Source organism: Crocuta crocuta, unplaced genomic scaffold (genome assembly GCF_008692635.1).
Source record: "Crocuta crocuta isolate KB4526 unplaced genomic scaffold, BGI_CrCroc_1.0 scaffold388, whole genome shotgun sequence".
NCBI classification, from domain to species: domain Eukaryota; kingdom Metazoa; phylum Chordata; class Mammalia; order Carnivora; family Hyaenidae; genus Crocuta; species Crocuta crocuta.
In genome coordinates this window covers 1559772-1582019 of record NW_027528867.1, presented here as the reverse complement: position 1 = coordinate 1582019, position 22248 = coordinate 1559772, and the positions used below count along the sequence as shown (strand labels likewise).

Below are 22248 nucleotides of genomic sequence, written 5' to 3'. Positions count from 1 at the left end.
CCTTTACAGTTTAGGCTTAGCAAGTAATTAGCTAAAAGTGTATCTGGCTGTGTAGACACAGGTGGTGGTGCTCTCTAAAGGCCCGTTGCTTTATTGATCTTTGCTGTTTGTTTTCAGCTTATAGGAACTCCACCTGGGGGTCTTAAAACAGATTTTACTTTTTTTTCTTAAATAGTTTATCATCAAGTTGGTTTCCATATAACACCCAGTGCTCATCCTAACAGGTGCCCTCCTCCATGCCCATCACCCTCCGGCCCCCTCCCAAAACAAATTTTAAAAATACAAAACTTTTATCTCCTTGACAAAGTATTCCCTATTCCTGAAGGAATAATATTAACAAAAATGACTACCCCACCAAGAACATATATAAAGGACCAGGCAGCTCCTGAGCCCCTGCATTGTTCTTGCTCATAGTTCACAGAGAAAATGTTCTTCTGGAGAAGAACCTGGCTTTAGTTATACGTCAGAACAGGTATTATTCTAGGAAGTGAGCTAAATAGCCCAGAGCAACATGGTAAGAATAATTGTCATCAGCTTCACAGGTTTCACTGTAGCTTTGAGGAAGCAGAAAACTACAGAGAGGAAACTTTGCTTACACTTGGAACCCCGGGGTGGGGTGGGGGTGGGGATCAGGATCTTCTCTGAGACTTCCTGGAAGAGGGGAGTGAGTGGTGGATTGGATAAAAATCTCATGCTGCTGGGAAAACATTGAGGAAAAAACAACCCAGATAAGGCTCTGAGACTTAATGTTTATGAAGGACACTTCCTTGGGGTGCCTGGGTGGCTCAGTCAGTTAAGCCTCCGACTCGGTTTCAGCTCAGATCATGATCTCACGGTTCATGTTTTGGAGCCCCACATGTGTCTTTGTGCTGACTGTGTGGAGCCTGCTTGGGATCCTCTCTCTCTGTCCCTTCCCTGCTCCTGGTCTCCGCCCCTCCCCCCCCAGCCCCTGCCCATTGACTCTCTGTCACTCAAAATAAATAAACTTATAGAAAAGGTTTTAAAAAATGAAGGGCACTTACTTACTTTGATTCTGGAATAGGAGAAAGAAAAAAAGTTAAATCTTTCCACTTTTATACACAGAAAAATCTGTCTCTCTACCTTATTACCACAGTTCCTCTGAAATAGTTACACTTTTGTGCTTCAGCCTTTGATTTGTGTGTGTAGCAAAGATGATGAGGTGTTTTTAGTGTTTATTAAAACCTAACATACCTGATATTTCACTAGAAGTATTGTGTAAGATTCTGTAGTGGGAAACCTTTTATGGCTACTTTTTTCCTGGTAAATACGTCTTCATCACTCTTGGCTCCAAGTTTCCTAACCCAGAAGGAAGGAGAGAAATTAAAATTGCCTCTTAATTTTCTTAGAGATATTTTCAAAACTATGCACCATTTTATATATATATAATAAATATAAATATATATAATATAAATATATATAAATATAAATATATATAATATTTTGATGATATTCACTAGATACTGATTTTCATGATACTGATTACAGTGAGAAACTGTCCATCTGGAATGACTTTCATATGCAGCCCACTCTGGTAGTTAGAGCTGTGCCTGATGTGGCCTTCATTTCTTGGGTGGAGTGTGGGAGAATGTGGGTAAACCCTTTTCCCCATGCACCCCAAATCCATTCAGCTCTTGGGCTTCAGAAGGAAGACTAGGAAAGCTACAGGAGGAAAAGAGAGTCTGGTGTAGGAAGATGCGAGGGTGAAGGGTGAGGAGGCTGTTGTCCTACAAGTTTGTTTTTTCAGGAGTAGGCCATGAGAATTGTGTGCGTGAAGGTGAGTGTGTGGTTTTTCTTTCAGTCAGCATTTTTCATGGTGTTGGGTACAGCATTCAGTCTCAACTTACAGACCTTACGATGTCTCAGATAGTCTGAATAAAAATTTTGTTCCACTTTAAAAAACCCAGATACATTCTTATTAAAATATGAAACCTCTGTGGGTGCTTCATAAAACAGAATACACTGCAGTATTTCTCTATTACAAGAAAAAAAAAGATCACCTTCCTCACATACTGGGAATTGAAAGGAACCAGTATTTCAAGGTGATATATTTTTGGCTTCCAGCCTCTCATTCTCCACCCTTTCAGGCTCTGTGTGATACTCTTGTCCAATTTTGCCATGATAGCATGCTGCTGTTGGCAAGGACAAGGTTGTGAGACCAGTCTCTGTGTGAATTAATTGGTCCAGTGTTTCACTGTCACAGATGTGGGCGATTGTGAACTGTTCTCCGTCTTCACAGCAGGCTATTTGGCCCAGCCCGTCTCCACGATAGGAAATGCAACCCTTCATATAGTCTAAATGATGATTTTCCATCCATTTTTCACTATCCAAGATCTGAGTTTTTAGACATTTTCACTTTTCGTTTTGGAGTGAAATGCATCTCCTGGTATTTGTCACTCATGTACTTGCAAGAGATTACTGTTGTGAAATATAGAATGTTTGTGCACAAGATAATCTTAGGCAAAAGAATTCTAGGGGTGGAGCACCTAGATGGCTCAGTTGGTTAAGCATTTGAGTCTTAATCTCAGGGTCTTGAGTTCAAGCCCCGCATTGGGTGCCACGCTGGGCGTGAAGCCAACTTAAATTAAGAAAAAAAAAATTCTAGGGGCATCCTAGCTGAGTTGGTGGAGCATGAGACTCTTGATCTTGGGTCTGTGAGTTCAACTCCCATGTTGGGTGTAGAAATTACTTAAAGATAAAATATTTAAAGAAAAATAATCCAAAAATTATTTGTTTAAAAAGAATTCTATTCAATTATCTAAGCCAGCACTGCACATTCTGAGCTCGCATTCCCATAAACAGATTAAATATGTTTCTGCAGTTAAGAGCTCAGGCTCTCGAGTCAGACTTCTGAGTTCATGTCTTGATTCTGGGACTTTCCTATTGTGGCACCTGGCAAGTCCTTCAAAGGATTCTTATGAGGATTAGTAAATGATACAAGTTAAGTATTGGATCAGTGCCTGGCAGAATATTGTAGTTATTACTGCTAATATTGTGAAATTTTATTTTTTATGCAAAGAAAAAACTGGATGGCATCTAGATGGCATCACATTCATGTCAAAGGTCATTGAAGATCCAATAATGCTAATTACCTTTTTTTTTTTAAGTTTATTTATTTATTTTGAGAGAGACAGAGCATAAGTCAGGGAGGGGCAGAGAGAAAAGGAGAGAGAGAATCCTAACCAGGCTCTATACTGTCAGTGCAGAGGCCAATGCAAGGCTCGAACTCAGGAAACAGCAAGATCATTATCTGAGCCAAAATCAAGAGCTGGAAGCTTAACCTACTGAGCCACCCAGGTGCCCCTGTTAATTACTTTTAAAACTAAAGTGTTGACACAATATAAATGCTTAGAAGTATTCAGAAGTAACTATTGTTGCATTAGTGTTTATACATTTTATTGTGAACTTAAGGAGTGCCCCTTCCAAAATAATATGTTGGTGGGAGAAGTATTTGTAAATTTGCTGCTTAACATTCAAAAGAGGAGAATAGTGCTTCATATTATGAAATATTCTTGCCAAAAAATAGAGAAATGGAAATTAAAACTGAGATACCATTTCCCACCTATCAGATGGGCATGAATCCACAAACTTAACAACATAGTCTGCTGATAAGACTCTAGGGAAATAGGTACTCTCATACATTGCTAATGGGAATGCAATAATATACAGTTTCTAGGGAGAGGTATTTGGCAATCTCTAGCAAAATTGTGTTGACATCTACCCCTTGACCCAGCATTCCACCTGCTGGGAATCTATCCCAAAGTTACACTAGCAAAACTATAAAAAGATGCAGACATGAAGCTATTCACTGTGGCTCTCTTTGTAATAGCAAGAAAATAGAAATAATCCATATACCCATCTAGGGGGACACTGGTTGTAAAAAGAAAGGAGGCATATTTCTATGTACTGCAGTGTGGTTATTTCTGGTTGTTCTGTTGTTGTTTTGCTTTTGTTTTTGTGGAAAAACAACCTGCAGAACAATGTGTAATGTATGCTACTTAAAGAGGGTAATATGAATATATATGTATATATACCAACACATCTGTATAAACAGAAAAGCAAACAAAAACTAATGAAAATGATTACTCATAAGGGAGGGAAGGAACAGAGTAGAAAGAACAGAGATGGAATTTAGTTCTTTCCTGGTTTCATAATTTTGACATTGAAACGCTTAGAAAAAAAATTTTTTTTTGGTTTTCTAAAAATAAGGAAAAAGAGCAAGAGAAGAATTGGATGTCACAAGTTTAGGCGATTTTTAGAGGAATTTTGCTCAAGATCAGGAAAGAAGTGGGGCAGTGATTCATGAGGCAGCATGAATTGGTGCTTTGTCTTAAGACAAAAAAAAACCCCAGCAGCCAGGACAGCGTCCTTGACCCAAACCAGTGTGCAGCTAGAGGGATTCATTCTGGGTGGGAGCAAGGAGAGCTTGTAGGAGCACAGGACAGAAGACGGCATCTGTGGGTGCAGATGCTTGCTGGTCATTGGGCACATTTCATGGCAGGGATCTGTGGAGAGGATTCTTAATTGCTTCTCTTCTATTTTTGAAGCAGAAAGCAAGGTTATGACCTGACCTGAGAATGAGCATCAGGGACTTCATAGTCATTGGAGGTAGAGTAGAGGAGGAAGTGAAGAGTCCTCTCAGAGAGTGGAAGCATGAGTAACCCCCGGAATACAGTGTGATGGCTGGGCTCGTGATCCAAATTTCAGTTGAGATATTGTCAGTGAGGTTGTGTGGTTTTGCCAAGCTGTGTTGGTCAGCATGTGTGAGAAACAGGAAGTGTACACATGAGGCACATTCAAGAATATTATTGCTCACCTACTGAGCTCCTTTCTCTTTAGTAATGGGAATTACAAAATATGAGGAGAATATTGCACTTATAATGCAATTTCTTTTTTTTGTCCAGTTTATTTATTTGGGGGTGGGGGCAGTCAGAGAGAGCAAGAGAGAGAATCCCAAGTAGGCTCCACACCATCAGTTTGTAGCCCAATGTAGGGCTCAAACTCAAGAACCACGAGATCATGACCTGAGCCAAAATCAAGAGTCAGCCGCTTAACTGACTGAGCCACCCAGGCGCCCCTAGAATGTAATTTCTTAAAGTGAACTTAATTCTATCTTCTTAGTGTTGACCCAGTTGATGGACCTCATTTTGTGACATTGGATAGTATTAGGTGATGTGATTGTTCAGAGCACAAGAGCCTCTTGAGAATTCCTATGTGATTGTTCTTAAAAATAAAAATCTTTAATTTGTGTTGTCTTGATTATCATATATGTATTGGTAACAACTATTTTTATAGACTTAAAGCTAGAACTGTATACTATGAATTACCTTTTCCATTGGCTTCCACATTGATGCCTTTTCAGACCAAGATGAAAGAAATGGAAATAGTTCTCATTTATGCTGGAGACCCAAGAAGACAAGAGGAAAAGTCACATTCTCAAGAAACAAAATGACCTCAGGTAATGTATAGTGGAGTCAGTTCCTGCCTGAAAGGATGTCCAAGATCAATGAATGCTGAAGTGTGTCATCATAACATGTACCCAGTTAATGTTTGTTGCTTTGTGTTTTGTCTCATCTTTTTAAATTTTTTAAAAAATTATTATTAGTGCATGAATGGGGGAGAGGGGCAGAGGGGGAGAGAGAAAATCCTAAGCAGGCTCCACACTCAGCACAGAGCCCAATGTGGGGCTCGAACCCACCACCCTGGGACCATGCCCTGAGTCAAAATCAAGAGTCAGACGCTCATCCAACTATGCCACCCAGGTGCCCCCTTCCTTTTTAAAAATGTTTTAATTCAAGAGAGCATGAGCAGGGGAGAAGGGCAGAGGGAGAAAAGAAGAAAGAATTGGGGCGCCTGGGTGGCTTAGTCGGTTGAGCGTCCGACTTTCGCTTAGGTCATGATCTCACGGTTCGTGGGTTCAAGCCCCGCGTCGGGCTCTGTGCTGACTGCCAGCTCAGAGCCTGGAGCCTGTTTCCAATTCTGTGTCTCCCTCTCTCTCTGACCCTCCCCTGCTCATGCTGTCTCTCTCTCTCCTAGAAATAAATAAAACATTAAAAAAAAAAATTTAAAAAAAAAAAAGAAGAAAGAATTGTCTGCCCTTACTGCATTGTTTGCTCTCATTTTATATATACTTATTTTCTTGATAGGCCTTTGGTCATCTTCTTTTCACATGTGCCCAAATTAAAGACAAAGTTTTCTCCTACAAACATTTTTCCATCCAAAAAAGAGTCTTCTTAAAGTCCTTGAGTCTCAAATGAGAGAAGTGTTCTTTCTCATATTTTTTAATTTTGAAAAATAAATACTCTTTGGGTAAGATGCATTAGCCTGAAATGACCTCGGTCAGTACCAGTTTGGGACGATTATAGAGAACACCTGACCAAAAGGGTGGACAGGAGACAAACTAAGTACATCTAGTGAGTAGTCTTAGGGGTACGACCTCCCAACTTCAAGTTTTAGTTGTCTTTGTCAACAAGCCCTCTAAGTATCCCTTAAAAGAGGAATTTAAAAATTGTTATTGTAGAGACATGAATATTTATCTAAAGAACAAATGTAAAAATCAGCTTTTCCAAATGCTTTTGTTTTTTGGGTTTTTTTGTTTTAGTTTTTTAAAAAAATTTATTTATTTTGAGAGAGACAGAGTGTGAGCAGGGGAGGGATAGAGAGAGAGAGCGGGAGGGAGAGAGAGAGAGGGAGAATACCAAGCAGGCTCCACACTGTCAGTGCAGAGCCCAACCTGGGGCTCGAACTCACAAACTGTGAGACCATGACCTGAGCCGAAGTTGGAAGCTTAACCAACTGAGCCACCCAAGGACCTGCGAATGCTTTGTAAATGCTTTTGTAAATGGGCTTGTGAGTTGGGGAAGAAGTGTTCTGTGAATAGCATTAGATGAAAGTAAAGATACTGTACTTTGGAAGCTGTTAAATTCTTATCAAAATCACCCTGATAACTAAAGCACGGGACTGAAGATGCATTTGGAAAGTTTCAATAAAGCCATGTCATAAAATGTGAGTTTTGAGAGAGCAATGCTCCTAAATTAATACACTACTTTATATAACGTCTGATTTTGAATATACCTTTATAGAAGGGGGCATGGCTGGCTCAGTTGGAAAAGCACATGACTCGATCTTAGGGTCATGAATTGAAGCCCCAGGTTGGGTGCAAAAATATTTTTACAAAAAAAATAAATATGCCTTTGTAGAATTAGTTACTAAGTTAAATAACTACACATTTGGCTGTTACACCTATATCCTTAGAAATTATATAGTCAAGTTTGCCCCAAAATAATTGTCTTTAAATCTTTTCATTGAGAAGGGAGGAGATTTGCTTTATCTGGGGAGTTGTCTTATGTTTATGTATGTAAGGTCCTTTGAAAAAAATTTTTAAGTAATCTCTATACCCAACATGAGCTCAAAATCACAAACCTGAGATCAAGAGTCACATGCTCTATCGACTGAGCCAGCCAGACGTCCCTCAGGGTCCTTTGAAATTTTTGTGTCACTTTTTTTTTAACATGCATTCCTATTAAATTTCATGTAAATGAGTCTCATTATTTGACTCTGAGAATATTTTTATAGTAGAATTTATCACGTTTATTTTAATTACCTATCATTTCTTGTCTTATTCTGTGCTTTCTAGTGGTAATTTATTCCATCCTTCGTTGGACTTTTGCTCTTCAGGACTCTTGTTTTAATTGTTTACCTTCAAGGAGTTGTTCTTTTTGAAAACACATTCTTGCACCTGTGTTCTTCTAGTTGCTGGGTTCAGGAATGAAAGTCTCTTTAGAAGCCCCCTCATCTGATTAAAGGAACATAGCACATGTGAGTTTTTCCTTCCCCACCCTCCCTTCCTAGATTTTGTTAGTGTAGTCTGTAGGTTTTATTCAGGTTATTCTTATATTGGGCTTTTAAAATCTATATTATAAGATTTAAGAATATTTTTTAGGGGCACCTGGGTGGCTCAGTCAGTTAAGCGTCTGACTTCAGCTCAGATCATGATCTAATGGTTCCTGGGTTTGAGCCCCATGTCAGGATCTGTGCTAACAACTTGCTAAGAGCCTGGAATCTGTCTTCGGATTTTGTGTCACCTTTTCTCTCTGACCCTCCCCTGCTCATGCTGTCTCTCTGTCTCAAAAATAAATAAAACATTAAAAAAATTTTTTTTAATAATATTTTTTAAAGTAATCTCTACACCCAACATGGGGCTGCAATTCACAACCCTTAGATCAAGAGTCACATGCTCTAGCAACTGACCCAGCCACGTAGCCTAAGAATACGTTTTAAAAACTTTTACCAAAGCAAAGTTTCCAACAGTTTAGAACTTATATCTGTTTTAACTGGAAATATTTATCTCCAATCATTTTATACCATAACTTTACCCATCTTGAAATCTTCATTTTGTATCTTCTCTTTCCTAGTTGTTTTCACAAGATTCACTGGTGGAAATATTTTGGGAACTCATGAATAGTCAAAAGGTCTTTTCTTGTTCCCTTCCCAATAAGCCATATTTTAGCAGAATTTACAAGTTAAAACAGGGTCAGGTGCCGTAACAGAAGTCAAAATGGTAGCTTGAACAAAGTGGAAGTCGATTTCTCTCCACTTATGTAACAGTGTAAGTAAGCAGTTCAGGGCTGATAAGATGGCTCCGCAGTTTACAGGGCCCAAGCTCTTTCTGCCTTGTTCTGCTGCCAACTTGGAACTTGCATCTCATGGTCTATAAAAGTTGTGTTAGCTCCCCGCCTCCATGTTCACATTCTATCAAGTGGGAAGGGGAGACATGAAGGTGGGAAGCCTGATCATTTTCTTTAAGGGCACAGTCTGGATATTGTACCAGTTACTTCTCATATACCATTGGCCAGGACCTGATTACATAGCCATACTGCTGCAAGCAAGGAAGGCTGGGAAATGTAGTCTTTAGTGGAGCTACCATGTTTCCTTGGAAGGAGGGCACAGTGGTGGAATAAGCAATAGTCTCTGCAATACAAGTAACATCATTTCCTTCATCAGTCTTCCCCTCAAAACTGTAGACATCGTTCCCTTGTCTTTTGTCATTTAATGCTATAGTGGAAAAGACTATAGTTAGCCTATTTTTAAAATAATAGGTAGCCTTATAGTTGGCCTATTTTTAAAATAATAGGTAGCCTTTTTTCCTCTATCACATTGTAAAATTTTTTAATCTTTGTGATACAGAAATTCTCTTAGCATGTATCTAGGCCACTTTTCACTGATTTTGCCTAGAATGTCATGTTCCATATACACGTTTTTCTTGGTTCATGAAAATTTTATTCTCTTCTACCTATCTGTCACTTCTCTTTCATTAGTTATGATTTTGTCTTAAAGAAATATCAGTTATCTGGACACCTGGGTGGCTTAGTTGAGCATTTGACTCTTGATTTCGGATCAGATCATGATCCCAGGTTCATGGGATCAATCCCTGCATCGGCTCCACAGTGAGCATGGAGACTGCTTAAGATTCTCTCTCTCAGCATGCCTGGGTGGCTCATTTGGTTTTAAAGCATTCTGACCTCAACTCAAAATTTGTGGGTTTGAGCCCCACGTACTGTACTGACAGTGTGGAGCCTGCTTGGGATTTTTTCTCTCCCTTTCTCTCTGCCCCATCCCCCCCCCCCCCCCACCAAATAAGTAAACTTGAAAAAAAAGATTCTTTATTTCCCTCTGCCCCTCCCCTGCATGCAGGTGCACATTCTCTCTCTCCTAAAAAAAAAAAAAATAAAAAATACAGTTATCTATGTGTTAAATTACAGGTTCCCGTCCTCCATGTCTCTCCTGTCATTCTTTTAAATGAAAAGAATGGTTTTGCACGTATCACTCTGTTGCTTTTTGGGCGAACTCCTCACTTTTATCCTCCACCTCACTGATTTGATTTTTCCACGTCAGTTCTGTATTACCTCCAGTGTGGATTTCAATTTTTCTGTAGCATTTTAGCTCTCTCGAAGTCCTCCAGTATTATTTATTTCTCCTTAATTTATCTGATTCTAGTGCATTTTAGCTTCCGTTGGTTTATCTTTAAGACTTCTGCTTATATTAAGGATGTTAAACAGCTTTGTGAAATATTTTTCTGGATTTTGCTATTGGTAATTTTCAGAGGTATATGTTCCTCTAAGTCCTCTCGATTGTATTCCTGAGGTCCACAGTGACATTCATGGACTTCTTTTTGTTGGTTTTGTTCTCATCTTTTAAAAAATTTTTTCCCTTAATGTTTATTTTTGAGAGAGAGGGAGGTGAAGGAGGAAGCGAGGGAGGAGCAAAGGAGGCAGACAGAAGATCTGAAGTGGGCTCTTTGAAGACTGCAAAAAGTGTCTGGTGTGGAGCTTGAACTCACAAACCATGAGACCGTGAGCTGAGCCGAAGTTGGATGCTCAACCAACTGAGCCACCCAGGTGCCCTGGTTTTTTACTGTTTTAAGGTAAGGTCTCTCCAAACATGGTGTTTGTCCATAAACCAAAAAACGGGGTCACCCTTGGTTCAGCAGCTTGTTGATTTCACCTGGTGGTCATAACCCCTTTCAGAGCTCCAGCTGAAATACAGGATCAGTTCCCTGTTCCCGTGAGTTGTTGAACTAATGACCCTAATCCAAAGTGACCTTTTTCTCAACCATACATACGTTGCTTTAATTTTCACATCATTAGATGTTATTATCCTCATTCTTCAGATGAGAGAGGTAGGAAGTTAAGTCATTTGCCTTAAAGTAAAAGGCAGACCAGTTCAAGAGTTCAGGTCTTTTGCCTCAGAATCCAGTTTCTAATTTAAAAAAATTTTCTAGGGGCGCCTGGGTGGCTCAGTCAGTTAAGCATCGACTTTGGCTCAGGTCATGATCTCACTGTCTGTGGGTTCCAGCACCGCGTCGGGCTCTGTGCTGACAGCTCAGAGCCTGGAGCCTGCTTCAGATTCTGTGTCTCCCTCTCTCTCTGCCCCTCCCCTGCTCACTCTCTGTCTCTCAGAATAAAATAAAGACATAAGGATTTTTTTAAATAAAAAATAAATAAAAAATAAAATTTTCTAATGTTTGTTTATTTTTGAGAAAGAGAGTACGAGCCAGGGAGGGGCAGAGAGAGAGAGAGAGAGAGAGAGAGAAAGAGGGAGGGAGACACAGAATCCGAAGCAGGCTTCAGGCTCTGAGCTGTCAGCACAGAGCCTGATGCGGGGCTTGAACCCACGAGACATGAGATCATAACCTGAGCCAAAGTCGGACATTTATTTTGAGAAACCGAGAAAAGGAGGGACAGAGAGAGAGAGGGAGAGAGAATCCTAAGTAGGTTCTTTGCTGTCAGTGCAAAGCCCGATGTGGAGCTCGGACCCACAGACTGTGAGATCATGACCTGAGCTGATGCTCAACCGACTGAGCCACCAGGCGCCCTCAGAATCCAGTTTCTCTCTTCTATTCTCCATCCTGCATTCCTTGATAGAAAAACATGGCAGCTAACATTTCAGAGCAATGTCTTCCCCCAGCAGTAGTGGCTACAATGATTCTGCTGCTAAATATACCAGTCTCATCAACAACACAGGGACTGTTACAGCAAGAGATCGAGAGAGCAGGGTAGGCTTGCTATAGTGAGTCTAGACACACATGCCTTGAAAGAAATCAACCTAAGTTAATAGCAAATAGCCATGAGGGTTTTTTAAAATTTATTTTTGAGGGGCACCTGGGCGGCTCAGTCAGTTAAGCGTCCGACTTCAACTCAGGTCATGATCTCACAGTTCGTGGGTTCGAGCCCTGCATCGGGCTCTGTGCTGACAGCCAGCTCAGAGCCTGGAGCCTGTTTCAATTCTGTGTCTCCCTCTCTCTCTGACCCTCCCCTGCTCATGCTGTCTCTCCTTCTATCTCAAAAATAAATAAAACATTTAAAAAAAATTTTTTTTAAAAAGAAAACTGAGCTTCAACTTTAAAAAAAAATTTTTTTTAAATTAATTTTTGAGAGAGAGAGAGCACAAAAGCAGGGGAGGGGCAGAGAGAGAGGGAGACACAGAATTTAAAGCAAGCTCCAGGTTGTCAGCACAGAGCCTGATGTGGGGCTCGAACTCACGAGCCTTGAGATCATAAACTGAGCTGAAGTCTGAGTCTTAACTGACTGAGCTACCCAGGCCCCCCTCACATAGCCATGTTAACACACTGATAGTGCCTTCAGATCATGGTTTTCTTACTGGAAAATGTGGAAAGGGAATGAAAGCAATAATGGTGATCTGGTGAAATGTTGTAAATGATCATTTTCTAGAAAAATCAGACTACAGCCTGAACCTGGCCAATCTCATCTAAGAGTACCATAAGGAAAGAAAGGAAAGAAGGGAGGAAAGATCAGAAAAATGCTGTGGTTTATTAATAGAGAGCTCCTCCTTTTGCTAAAATTATGAAGCAGATATTTCTGCAGTAATATTTATGTACTGGCAACTTCACGATTGCTCTGATTTAATGTTTTTATACAGAGAGCCTTTGGAGAATAAGCGGAGATGAGACATTAGTGATTTGTGAAGCCTCAGCTCTAGAATCCCAGCTTGTCTACAGAATTATCAACAGTGGGAAATGATCAGTTTGCTCTCCATATGAAATGGTTTACACTGTTTTTTGCCAAGAATGAAACATCCTTAGGTAAAATAGAAAGAAATACTTCTCTCCTAGACTTGTACTTGGATTTATTCTGCTTCTTTCTGTGGCACCTGCTCACCCCGCAATCACGTCCCCTCCCTGCTCGTGCTAATCCTGTAAGTAACACACACACTTGGCATTGTCAATCTATGTCATTCCTGGTGGCTCCTGCCAGAACGCAGCTCTGTCTCAGCGAGCGCTCTGGATGTAGTTTTCTCATAAGGACAGTACTTATATACAGGGAAGAACCAGGTTTAATGGTTCTAATGCCTATGTCTAATGCTTTAAAGGTCTCAGAACGACATTTTTAAAGCCTAGCTCTGGCTTTCTTGTTGTTACAATGATCATTCGTTGACTGGTTCTTTATTCCCTGCTTCATACCTGGAAGAACTTGTGACGTCTTACAAAAGGATATTGAAATGCCATAAAATTCAAGTTTCTTTTTTAAAAAAGAAAAAAATCAGAGCAAAAGGGAAATAAAAGTAGACACTCTGCATAATCTATAAAATTTCACATTCAGGAAATTTCTCCATCTCCTTGCCTTTGTGTCCTACATAGAAACCTTTCGGTGGATGTCTAAATACAGATTTACTTTTATTTGACCACTGCCAAAAATAAGCATTCTAGCAACATAAAAGAACAGGGATGAAGTAAAAATCCCGTAAGTCAGTATTTGCCAAGCGATGTTCTGCAGGATAGCAACCAACATTGCCTCAAATGTTTCCAGAAGGAAAGAAAACAAATGTTTTTGACTGCAGGACTTCTTAGAGCCTTCCATATGGCCAAACCTAACCACTTCTGACCAGCTTCACCGTTATGTCGCCTAGTCGAGGCCACCAGCATCTCCCGGCTACACTTCACATCCGTCTCCTGCTTGCGTCCCTGCTTCTACACTTGACCCTTTCGTGTCCGTTCTCAACACAGCGGGCAGAGGAGTGATGCTTTACCACCCAAGTCAGCCCGTGCTGCGCCTCCTCCAGGCCCCTGCTGTCTTGGAAACACTGCCTCCCCTTTCATTTGGGAAAATCGGCTTCCGCCTTTTCCTTTACGTACCTTTCAGCCCAAGACCCTGTGCCTGTGCGGTTCCATCAGCCCCTTTCCTTCAGCACTTCCCGGAGTCACCGGGCAGGTCCTGTCTGTCACCTCGGTGCCTGGCAGCCGGCCTGCATCTGAAACACAGGCTGGGAAAGCTCTGGTGGGGATGACCTCAAGCCCCAAAGAGGACTCCCATCCTGAGGTCTTCACCTCTAGCTTACAAATATCATTTCAAGAGGCGATGATCAGGTAAATACGGAAAACAGGTCACACAGGGTACCTTTGTGAAGCACTCCTTTTCTTCTATTTTGGTGATGTTGCAGGAACACATGTGAGGAAGGGGCCTGGTTCACCCCTTACCTCTGAGCAGAACTCTACCTAAGAGTGCCTGACGGATAAGCATGTGTCCCGATCAAAAGCAAGCACTAAACCAGTCCACGGGGACACTCCACAGTGGGTTTTATACCCACTTCAGCATTTAACGCCTTATTTTTATTTAATGTGATTATTTAGTGCTTCAGACAGGGAGGAAGTGTTGTTGACTTGCCATAATTTTCCAGCAGCGGCACACCCTTCTGGACTGTTCTTCCTACTCCACCACCTCAGTGCTCCTTTTCTCTTGGTTCTCTTTTTTCCCCCCCACAAACTTTAAAAAAAAAAAACAAAGCCACTTTATAATGTTGACTGAAGAAAATCATCCTGCCTCTCTCTCTCTCTCTCTCTCTCAACACAAGCCCTACTTACATGCAAGCTAACATGTCCTTGCTAAAAAGTAATCCTGTTTATGCTGGCTCTACTTTCAGTGGTACTGGAAACTATGTGTTCACTATTGTTTAAGTTAGCATTGTGTTCTCCTGGCAGAAAAATGGATCTACAGTAGCTTCAACAGAGAGGGTTTTGTTTTCCTTATTAAATAAAGAGAAGTGTGAAGTGTAGCATACCCGAAGGGCCTACAGATAAATTATTAGAAATATTCAGAGAATACCAGATCAGTAGACAAAAGCTGATTGTATTTTTACATATCAGCAGCAGTTAGAAAATAAGATTAAAAAAAAAAAAGTAGCAAGTACCTAGGAGTAAATCTAACCAAAGATGGACAAAACTTATATGAAGACAACCATAAAGCTTTATTAAGAGCTATTGAAGAAAGGTGAAATAAATGGTGGGATCCACCATGATTCAGCCCAAGTTCACACTGCTCTAAAACATCAGATAAGGCACCCTCAGTGTCCTTCCTGACTGCAGCTAGAAAGCCATTCAATGAGACCTTGACCTTCATTGGAAAATGTGCAGTTATGTGGCATCTGGGTCTCACTCATACCTTTATTCCTGCTCATTTATACCTTGGTCCCAAAATATAAAACCAAAACTGGGTGGTCCTCAATTCTAAGATCATTCTATAACTGTTCCAACCCCCTACAGACTCTACCGATTAGGAATAACCCTGTTCGCTTGTATGACCCACAAGGGCCAAATCATAACTGACTTTAACTGCTTTAACTCCTGAGCCTCGCAACACCCAGTAGGCACTTAATAATGACTTATTGAGGGACACAAGGGTGACTCAATTGGTTAAGTGGCCAACTTCAGCTTAGCTCATGATCTCATAGTTCATTAGTTAGAGCCCCATGTCAGGCTCTGTGCTGACAGCTCAGAGCCTGGACCCTGCTTCAGATTCTGTGTCTCCCTCTCTCTCTGCCTTACCGCCCCCCCTCGCTTGTGCTTTGTCTCTGTCTCAAAAATAAATAAACCATTTTTTAAAAACTTATTGAATACATGACTGAATTAAGCTGCAATGGGCTGTTCTCTAGAAATTGTATCAAGTAGTTGGTGTAAACAGAGATTCTCAGGGCTGGACTTCCAGTTTAAAAACAGTGGACTTTTAAAGTTTTAGGACCATGTCCAGACTTTTGGGTTTGTTTTCTGAGAGTTTCTGCCTCCCACCTCCTGCCATGTGGAATTTCAAGTACCTGTACTTCCCTCTTGAACACAAACTCTTAAATGGAGAGACAGGAACCAGCAGAAAACCTGAGGAAATACGCGTACTTCTGAATAGAAAATTTTTTGTTGTTTTCGTTTCCAGGCATCCTCCACTTTTGATCATGGCCATGAGATTTAAACTCCTCTCATAAATCTATTCCCAGACCCATCTGTCCCTGTACATATCATTGTATGACCTTGGTATCTCTTTCCTCTACTGTGTGGAAGAGGTGAACAATCTATTTGCAGAAAAGCTTCTGAAAGTAGTGACTCTTAGGGGGAGCCTGTGATTCATTGAGCTTGTAATATTATTGGAGGTCAATTATTGTTCAAACAAGGTCTGAAACTACTAAAGTGCAGCCATTTCCTAGAAATAATTTTGACAAAATCCTTCATTCTCAACAGGTCGCACATGAGCCGGCAGGAGCTTGAACGAAGCGATTCACAGTTTGCAAACTCACAGCAGACTTTGAAGAGCTTGTGAGGTGCTCCAGAAATGGACAGCCTTTATCCCAGAATTTTCTAAGTCATCTCAGGTAAGCAAGAGGGTGATCAGGAGGAAACATGGTATGAGAAAGGGGAAAGTGAAGCAGACAAAACATGTATAAAATAGAAAATACGTAATGTGTAGATTGTGCCCTGTGCAGAATTCAGCCTTGTGAGCCATTCTGTGTAGACTCCATTTAACACTCAGGCAGGGTATTTGTACCTTTAAGTCTGCAGATCGCAAATAAATTGATCAGTAATGACCTTCTCAGATGTGCTGTATTTATCTTCTTTTGTTCATTTATCAGGTTACTGTCTTTCTGATGTATTTGTTAGACATTATGGGAGACAGAAATAGACCTACTCCATGCCCGAAATAGAGCAGTTCAGCTTTGAAACAGACATGGGCCATCGGTGCCCCCGCAGCCAAGTTATTCCCAGCAATTATTCATGCCTCTCTCTGCTCCCTACCCATAAATAACTTAAGAGAATGAAATTCATGAGAATTTTAATTTTGTTTTCTTTTCCATGTCCTATATTTTCAGATATATATGATAAGCATATAAATAGAACCTGCACTGCTTTGTTTGGGCTGGTTTATGTTTAATTACGGAAGTAATACGTGCTTGTTATTTAAAAGTCTGAATTAAAGCATAAAAGCATTAAAAATTAAAGCTATAAAGCAATAGCCATCACTATCTTTGTTCTTGCTAATCCCATTTTCTAGATGTCATCAATATTATCAGATTATTGTTAATTTGCTGTGCATAACCTGCCAGATTTTTTTCTGTTTAAACAGGTTTGTTGTTTTAACAAAAATGACACTAAAGTATTCAAGTTTTTCAGCCCCTTGTTTTTTTAAATATTTCTAATGTTTATTTAGTTTTGAGAGAGAGAGAGCAGGAGAGGGGTAGAGAGGATCCAAAGCGGGCTCTGCGCTGACAGCAGAGAGCCCAGTGCTGGTCTTGCACTCATGAACCATAAGATCATGACCTGAGCTGAAGCCAGAGGCTCCCCAGCTGAGCCACCCAGGTGCCCCAGCCTCTTGGATGTTTTTACTTAATGTTGTGTCATGGATATCTTTTCATGTCAGTACACACAAATGAACCAATTTTTCTTCATGTATAGTTGGACATTTTTTGTTTTTTCTCCTCTCACAAATAGCATATCCATGGACATGCATGTAGCTACATCACCAAGTACTTATGTAGATGTTTCTGTGGAATAGAGTGCCAGAAATAGAACTGAGGGGCTTTTAAATTTTCAGTAGCTGATAAAATTGTCTCTTAAAAGACACTGTTTTACATCCCCACCAACTATTGCCCCACACTTCTAATTTCAAAGGCATGAAAAGAAAGAAAAGGAGGGAATATTTTATTGATTGCTAAGGAGGTTGAACGTTATCTTATATATTGATTGACCATGTCTGTTTCTTCCCTCAGTGGCTTCTTCAGGTCCTTTGTCCATTTCCCCAACATTGAGTTGTCATTTTACTTACGTGTCTCTAAGAGAGCTTTATTTATTACTGATGTTGACCTTTTGTTACAGCGGTTGCAAATATTTTGTGCCCATGTTTTTTCAACTTTGTTTATTGTTTCTTTTTTAAATGAGGAAGTTTTAAGTAAATATAACTTTGAAAACAAAAATAACATTTCGAAACAAAAATAGTAATACCCACTGTAGATATTCCGTCACTTTGCTTAACCTTCTCACTTGTTTTGCATGAGAACAGCCTACAGAAAGGAGAATTGGGGTTTTCAGTTTTATTTAGAACTTCTCTTGATCTCTATTTTAAGTCAGTCTTGAGTGCTTTTTTGAGTTTCAAAGGATCATCTACTTGATGTCTAAGCCAGTACTGCTCTTTGCCTTTTTTTAGCTTAGTTTTGTTAATTAGGTATTTGATCTACTTCTTCAGGAGGGTTCTTTGAGTTCTTTAGAATAACCTGAAATACAGGGATGCCTGGTTAAGCATCCAATTTCAGCTCAGGTCATGATCTCATGGTTTGTGAGTTCAAGCGCCACATTAGGCTCTCTGCTGTCAGGGCATGGAGCCCACTTCAGAGTGTCTGTCTCACTCTTTCTCTGCCCCTCCCCCACTGGTGTGTGTGTGTGTGTGTGTGTGTGTGTGTGTGTGTGTGTGTGTGTGTTCGCGCATGCTCACATATTCCCACCCTCAAAAATAAACGTTTAAAAAAAAACTTTTAGGGGCCCAGTCAGTTGGGCCTCCAGCCTCGACTCAGGTCATGATCTCACAGTTGATGAGTTCAAGTCATATATCAGGCTGTACGCTCAAAGCTTGGAGCCTGAAGCCTGCTTCAGATTCGGTGTCTACCTCTGTCTCTGCCCCTCCCTCGCTTGCACTCAGTCTCTCTCTCAAAAAAAATGAATAAACATTAAACATTTTTTTTTAATTCTTAAAAAGAATGACATGAAATACAAATCCCTCCTATAGGTAAGATGTGATATATTTTCTTTTACTGCCAAGTTGTAATGCTGGGGTTTTTTTGTGCATCTCTTTTTTTTCCTTTTTCCTTTTTTTTTTTTTTTTTAAAATTAGAGTGCAAGGAGAGGAGAGGGGCAGAGGCAGAGAAAGAATCTTAAGCAGGCTCCACATTCAGCCGCACACTCCTGTAATATTGCTTTTTATAAAAATGCATTTGAGGGGCACCCAGGTGGCTCAGTGGGTTAAGCATGTGACTCTTGATTTCACCTCAGGTCATGATCTCAGGGTTCATAAGATGGAGCCCCGCATCAGGCTCCATGCTGATGGCTCAGAGCCTGCTTGGGATTCTCTCTCTGCCCCTATCCCCACCCCTCTTTCTCTCAAAATAAATAAATATTTTTAAAAATGCATTGAAGTGCATAAGGAACACTGAACTCCTTACAAGAGGAACACAAGTAAATTTGAAACAGAAATAGCTCTGTGTGATAGCTTCCTAAATCCCCCAGGTTAGTGTCATCAGTCCAGTTTACCGGAGCGAGAAGTCACCAGAGAGTGCATTTCAGAGCAAAGCAGTCTGGGCTTCAAAACCCCCTGACCGTCGCCTCTCCCACTCCCTTGGCACTGTAATGGAAGCTGGTGGGAGGCCGCAAAGGTCCAAGCATGACATGAGCAGGTAAGTGCAGTATCTGCTGCTGATGAACTCGGTTCAGAAACTTTTTAAATCTTGGCAGATCCAGATAGCACACAGCTCTCCCTAGATCACTAAAGAGTGTCCAGCCAGGCAGCACCACTGAAGAGACCGCTGTTAGGCCTGCTCTAGGTCTTCCTCGCTGTTTCATCTGTGAGCCAAGCCCACCTAGCTCTATAATCCAGTGAAAAGAGCTCAGTACGGTGTTTGGCATATAGTAGACACTCGGTAAATTAAATTTGCATTTTTGTATTCATATGAGATGTTCAACATCATTAGTCTATGTAAATGCAAGCCATACCACAATGAAATGCTACTTTGTACCCGGAAAGACAGTCACAAGTGTTGACAAGGAGGCAGACAAATTGGAGCCCTCATACATTATTTGATTTTGAAATGATACAGCCATTTTGGGAAACAGTTTGACAGTTCCCCAAAAGGTTAAAAATGGAACTTACCATGTGAGCTAGCAATCCCACCCCTTGGAATAGGCTCATATACATCCACACGAAAACTAGCACACTTATGTTTGTAGCAGTATGATTCAAATAGTCAAACAGCTGAAGTGGAAATAGCCCAATGTCCACAATCTGACCAATGGGTAAATAAAATGGGGTACATTTGTTAGCAACAAAAAAGAATGAAGTACTACAACATGGGTGAACCTTGAAAACATTAAACTAAGTGAAAGGAGCCAGACACAAAAGACCAAGTATTGTGATTCCATTTTATGAAATGTCCACAATCTCTAGACACAAAATGTAGATTAGTGATTGTCTGGAGCTTGGGGGGGCAGGGGACAGGAGAATGGATAGTGACAACTGGATGCTGGGTACTGGCTTTATTTTAGGGAGATGAAAATGATCTAAAATTAGCTCATGGTGATAGTTGCACTGTGAATATACTAGAAAAGAAAAACATTGAATTGTATTCTCCAAGTGAGTGATTTGTATGTGTGAATTTCATTGTAATAAAACTGTTTTTAAAAACCTCTAAGTAGGTCAAAGGCAGGGACACCTGGCTAGCTTAGTTGATAGAGCACACCACTCTTGACCTCTAGGACATGAGTACAAACCCCACGCTGGGTGTTGAGATTACTAAAAATAAAAATTTTTTAAAATTGTCCTAAGTAGGTCTAGGGAAGCTTATATCATGGGACAAAGAAATATTTCCTTGGATGGTCCTCTTAGTTGGTACAAAGGATAGTGAGTCTTCAGCCAGACTACAAATACTTTCTTTGGGTGCTTTGCGAAGAATGTCATCTTTCAGTATATCACTGTCAAGATTTTTGTCCCCCTCCCAGCCCCTCCAAAATCATTATCCACAAAGGCCACACAAGTCATATGGTATTTCCTTCTAAATGTAGGTAGAAAATATGCTGGAAATGGCCTTGCTGGCCCTTGGGAATATCCGGGAAACATTTCTACAGCAGAAACATTTTTCTGGGCTTTAGTGACTTTGACCTCTATCAATGCTGAGCAGGTAACAGAAGAAGAGGAGGGAGTGGTTCATTTTTGGTTTCTGATCGTTAGAAAACACACAGAAGTTGATTTCCATTTAATTTCTCCTTCATTAGCTAAAACATGTCAACCTGGCCCCTGAACCTCTATACTCTTGGATCACCGGCACCTGTGAGGTTAGGCTTTCCATCGGCCTCAGCTTTGGAAGAGCTCTTCAACAGACACCCAGATTTAATGTTCAAGTGAGTATGAAATGGATTCTGACCCAAATGGAGTTGAGATTGATGGCATCAGGCATTTAAATACACCATGATGCACTGTGAAACGCAAGCTGACCAGACCAAACAAAAGAAGCCTGGGTGCCATGGATTTCTGTTTTATGATGGCAAGAATGGAGGCCTCTTAAAAATAATCCACTGTAGGAGTGCCTGGGTGGCTCAGTCAATTAAGCATCCAACTCTTGGTTTTGGCTCAGGTCATGATCTCACGATTCGTGAGATCAAGCCCCACGTTGGGCTTTGCACTAACAGCACAGAGCCTGCTTAGGATTCTCTCTCTCCCTCTGCTCTTCCCCTTGTGTGCATGTGTGTGCTAGGTCTTTCTCTTTCTCTCTCAAAAATAAATAAATGAACATTTTAAAAAATGATACACTGTAGAGGTTGGAAGCATTAAACAGACTTCTGGATTTAACTAAGATTCTGTGTTATGGTTTGAATTGATCTCAACTCTTGACTATTTATATATAAAGCTAGGAATATCTGAATAAGATTGATTCAGTATACAGGGGCGCCTGGGTGGCTTAGTCGGTTAACTGTCCTACTTTCGCTTAGGTCATGATCTCGCAGTTCGTGGGTTCGAGCCCCGCGTCGGGCTCTGTGCTGACTGCCAGCTCAGAGCCTGGAACCTGTTTCAGTCTGTGACTCCCTCTCTCTCTGACCCTCCCCTGCTCACGCTGTCTCTCTCTCTGTCTCCTAGAAATAAATAAAACATTAAAAAAAAAAGATTGATTCGATATACAAACTTATCCATATCAGTATATATCGTATTTCTTTTGGCAGTTACCTAACAAACAAGAGCAAGATTGCTGTCTTATCCTGGAGAGCAGAATACTTCTTTCCTAGTAATAATGAATCCTCCAGGTATAAAAATGTGAAAAAAAAATTGTAAGGGTCACAGGTAAATGACTCATCTTTAATTCTTCCTCATATGATGTTATAATGAGAAATATTATTTTCTTTGAGATATTAACAAGGGGAAATGCCAACATTTACTTTTTACTTTAATTTTTGATATCTGACACATTATTACCTATCGGGGTGTTAGGTAACAGATTTCAGCAGTTGATGAAACAGATTTTTTTGTCTCTAGGTAACAGGACTAGCTTCACTCCCTTCAGGGATTTTGCTGAAAAGGACATTGTTGGAAGCATTAGAGGTGTTTGCTAAGCTCTAATCATCAATTGTCCCAAGTCCATGATTTAGTGGAAGATATTGAGGTATGACTTGATTATAAGGAATGAAATAGAAGGGAATAGGAATTC

The 22248-nt window shown here is 40.5% G+C and overlaps 1 protein-coding gene across 1 annotated transcript in view; it reads left to right on the top strand.

Moving 5' to 3' along the window:
- Positions 1-426: 426 nt before the first annotated feature.
- PKD1L3 (polycystin 1 like 3, transient receptor potential channel interacting) overlaps positions 427-22248 on the top strand; it is a 62637-nt gene continuing 40815 nt past the window's right edge. Inside the window, 13 exon segments of the mRNA XM_077756320.1 lie at positions 427-681; positions 683-704; positions 5381-5476; positions 13723-13900; positions 16037-16069; positions 16071-16167; positions 19067-19183; positions 20615-20690; positions 20693-20765; positions 20825-20950; positions 21767-21828; positions 22077-22136; positions 22139-22203. Coding sequence (XP_077612446.1) covers positions 427-681; positions 683-704; positions 5381-5476; positions 13723-13900; positions 16037-16069; positions 16071-16167; positions 19067-19183; positions 20615-20690; positions 20693-20765; positions 20825-20950; positions 21767-21828; positions 22077-22136; positions 22139-22203 — 1260 coding nt within the window.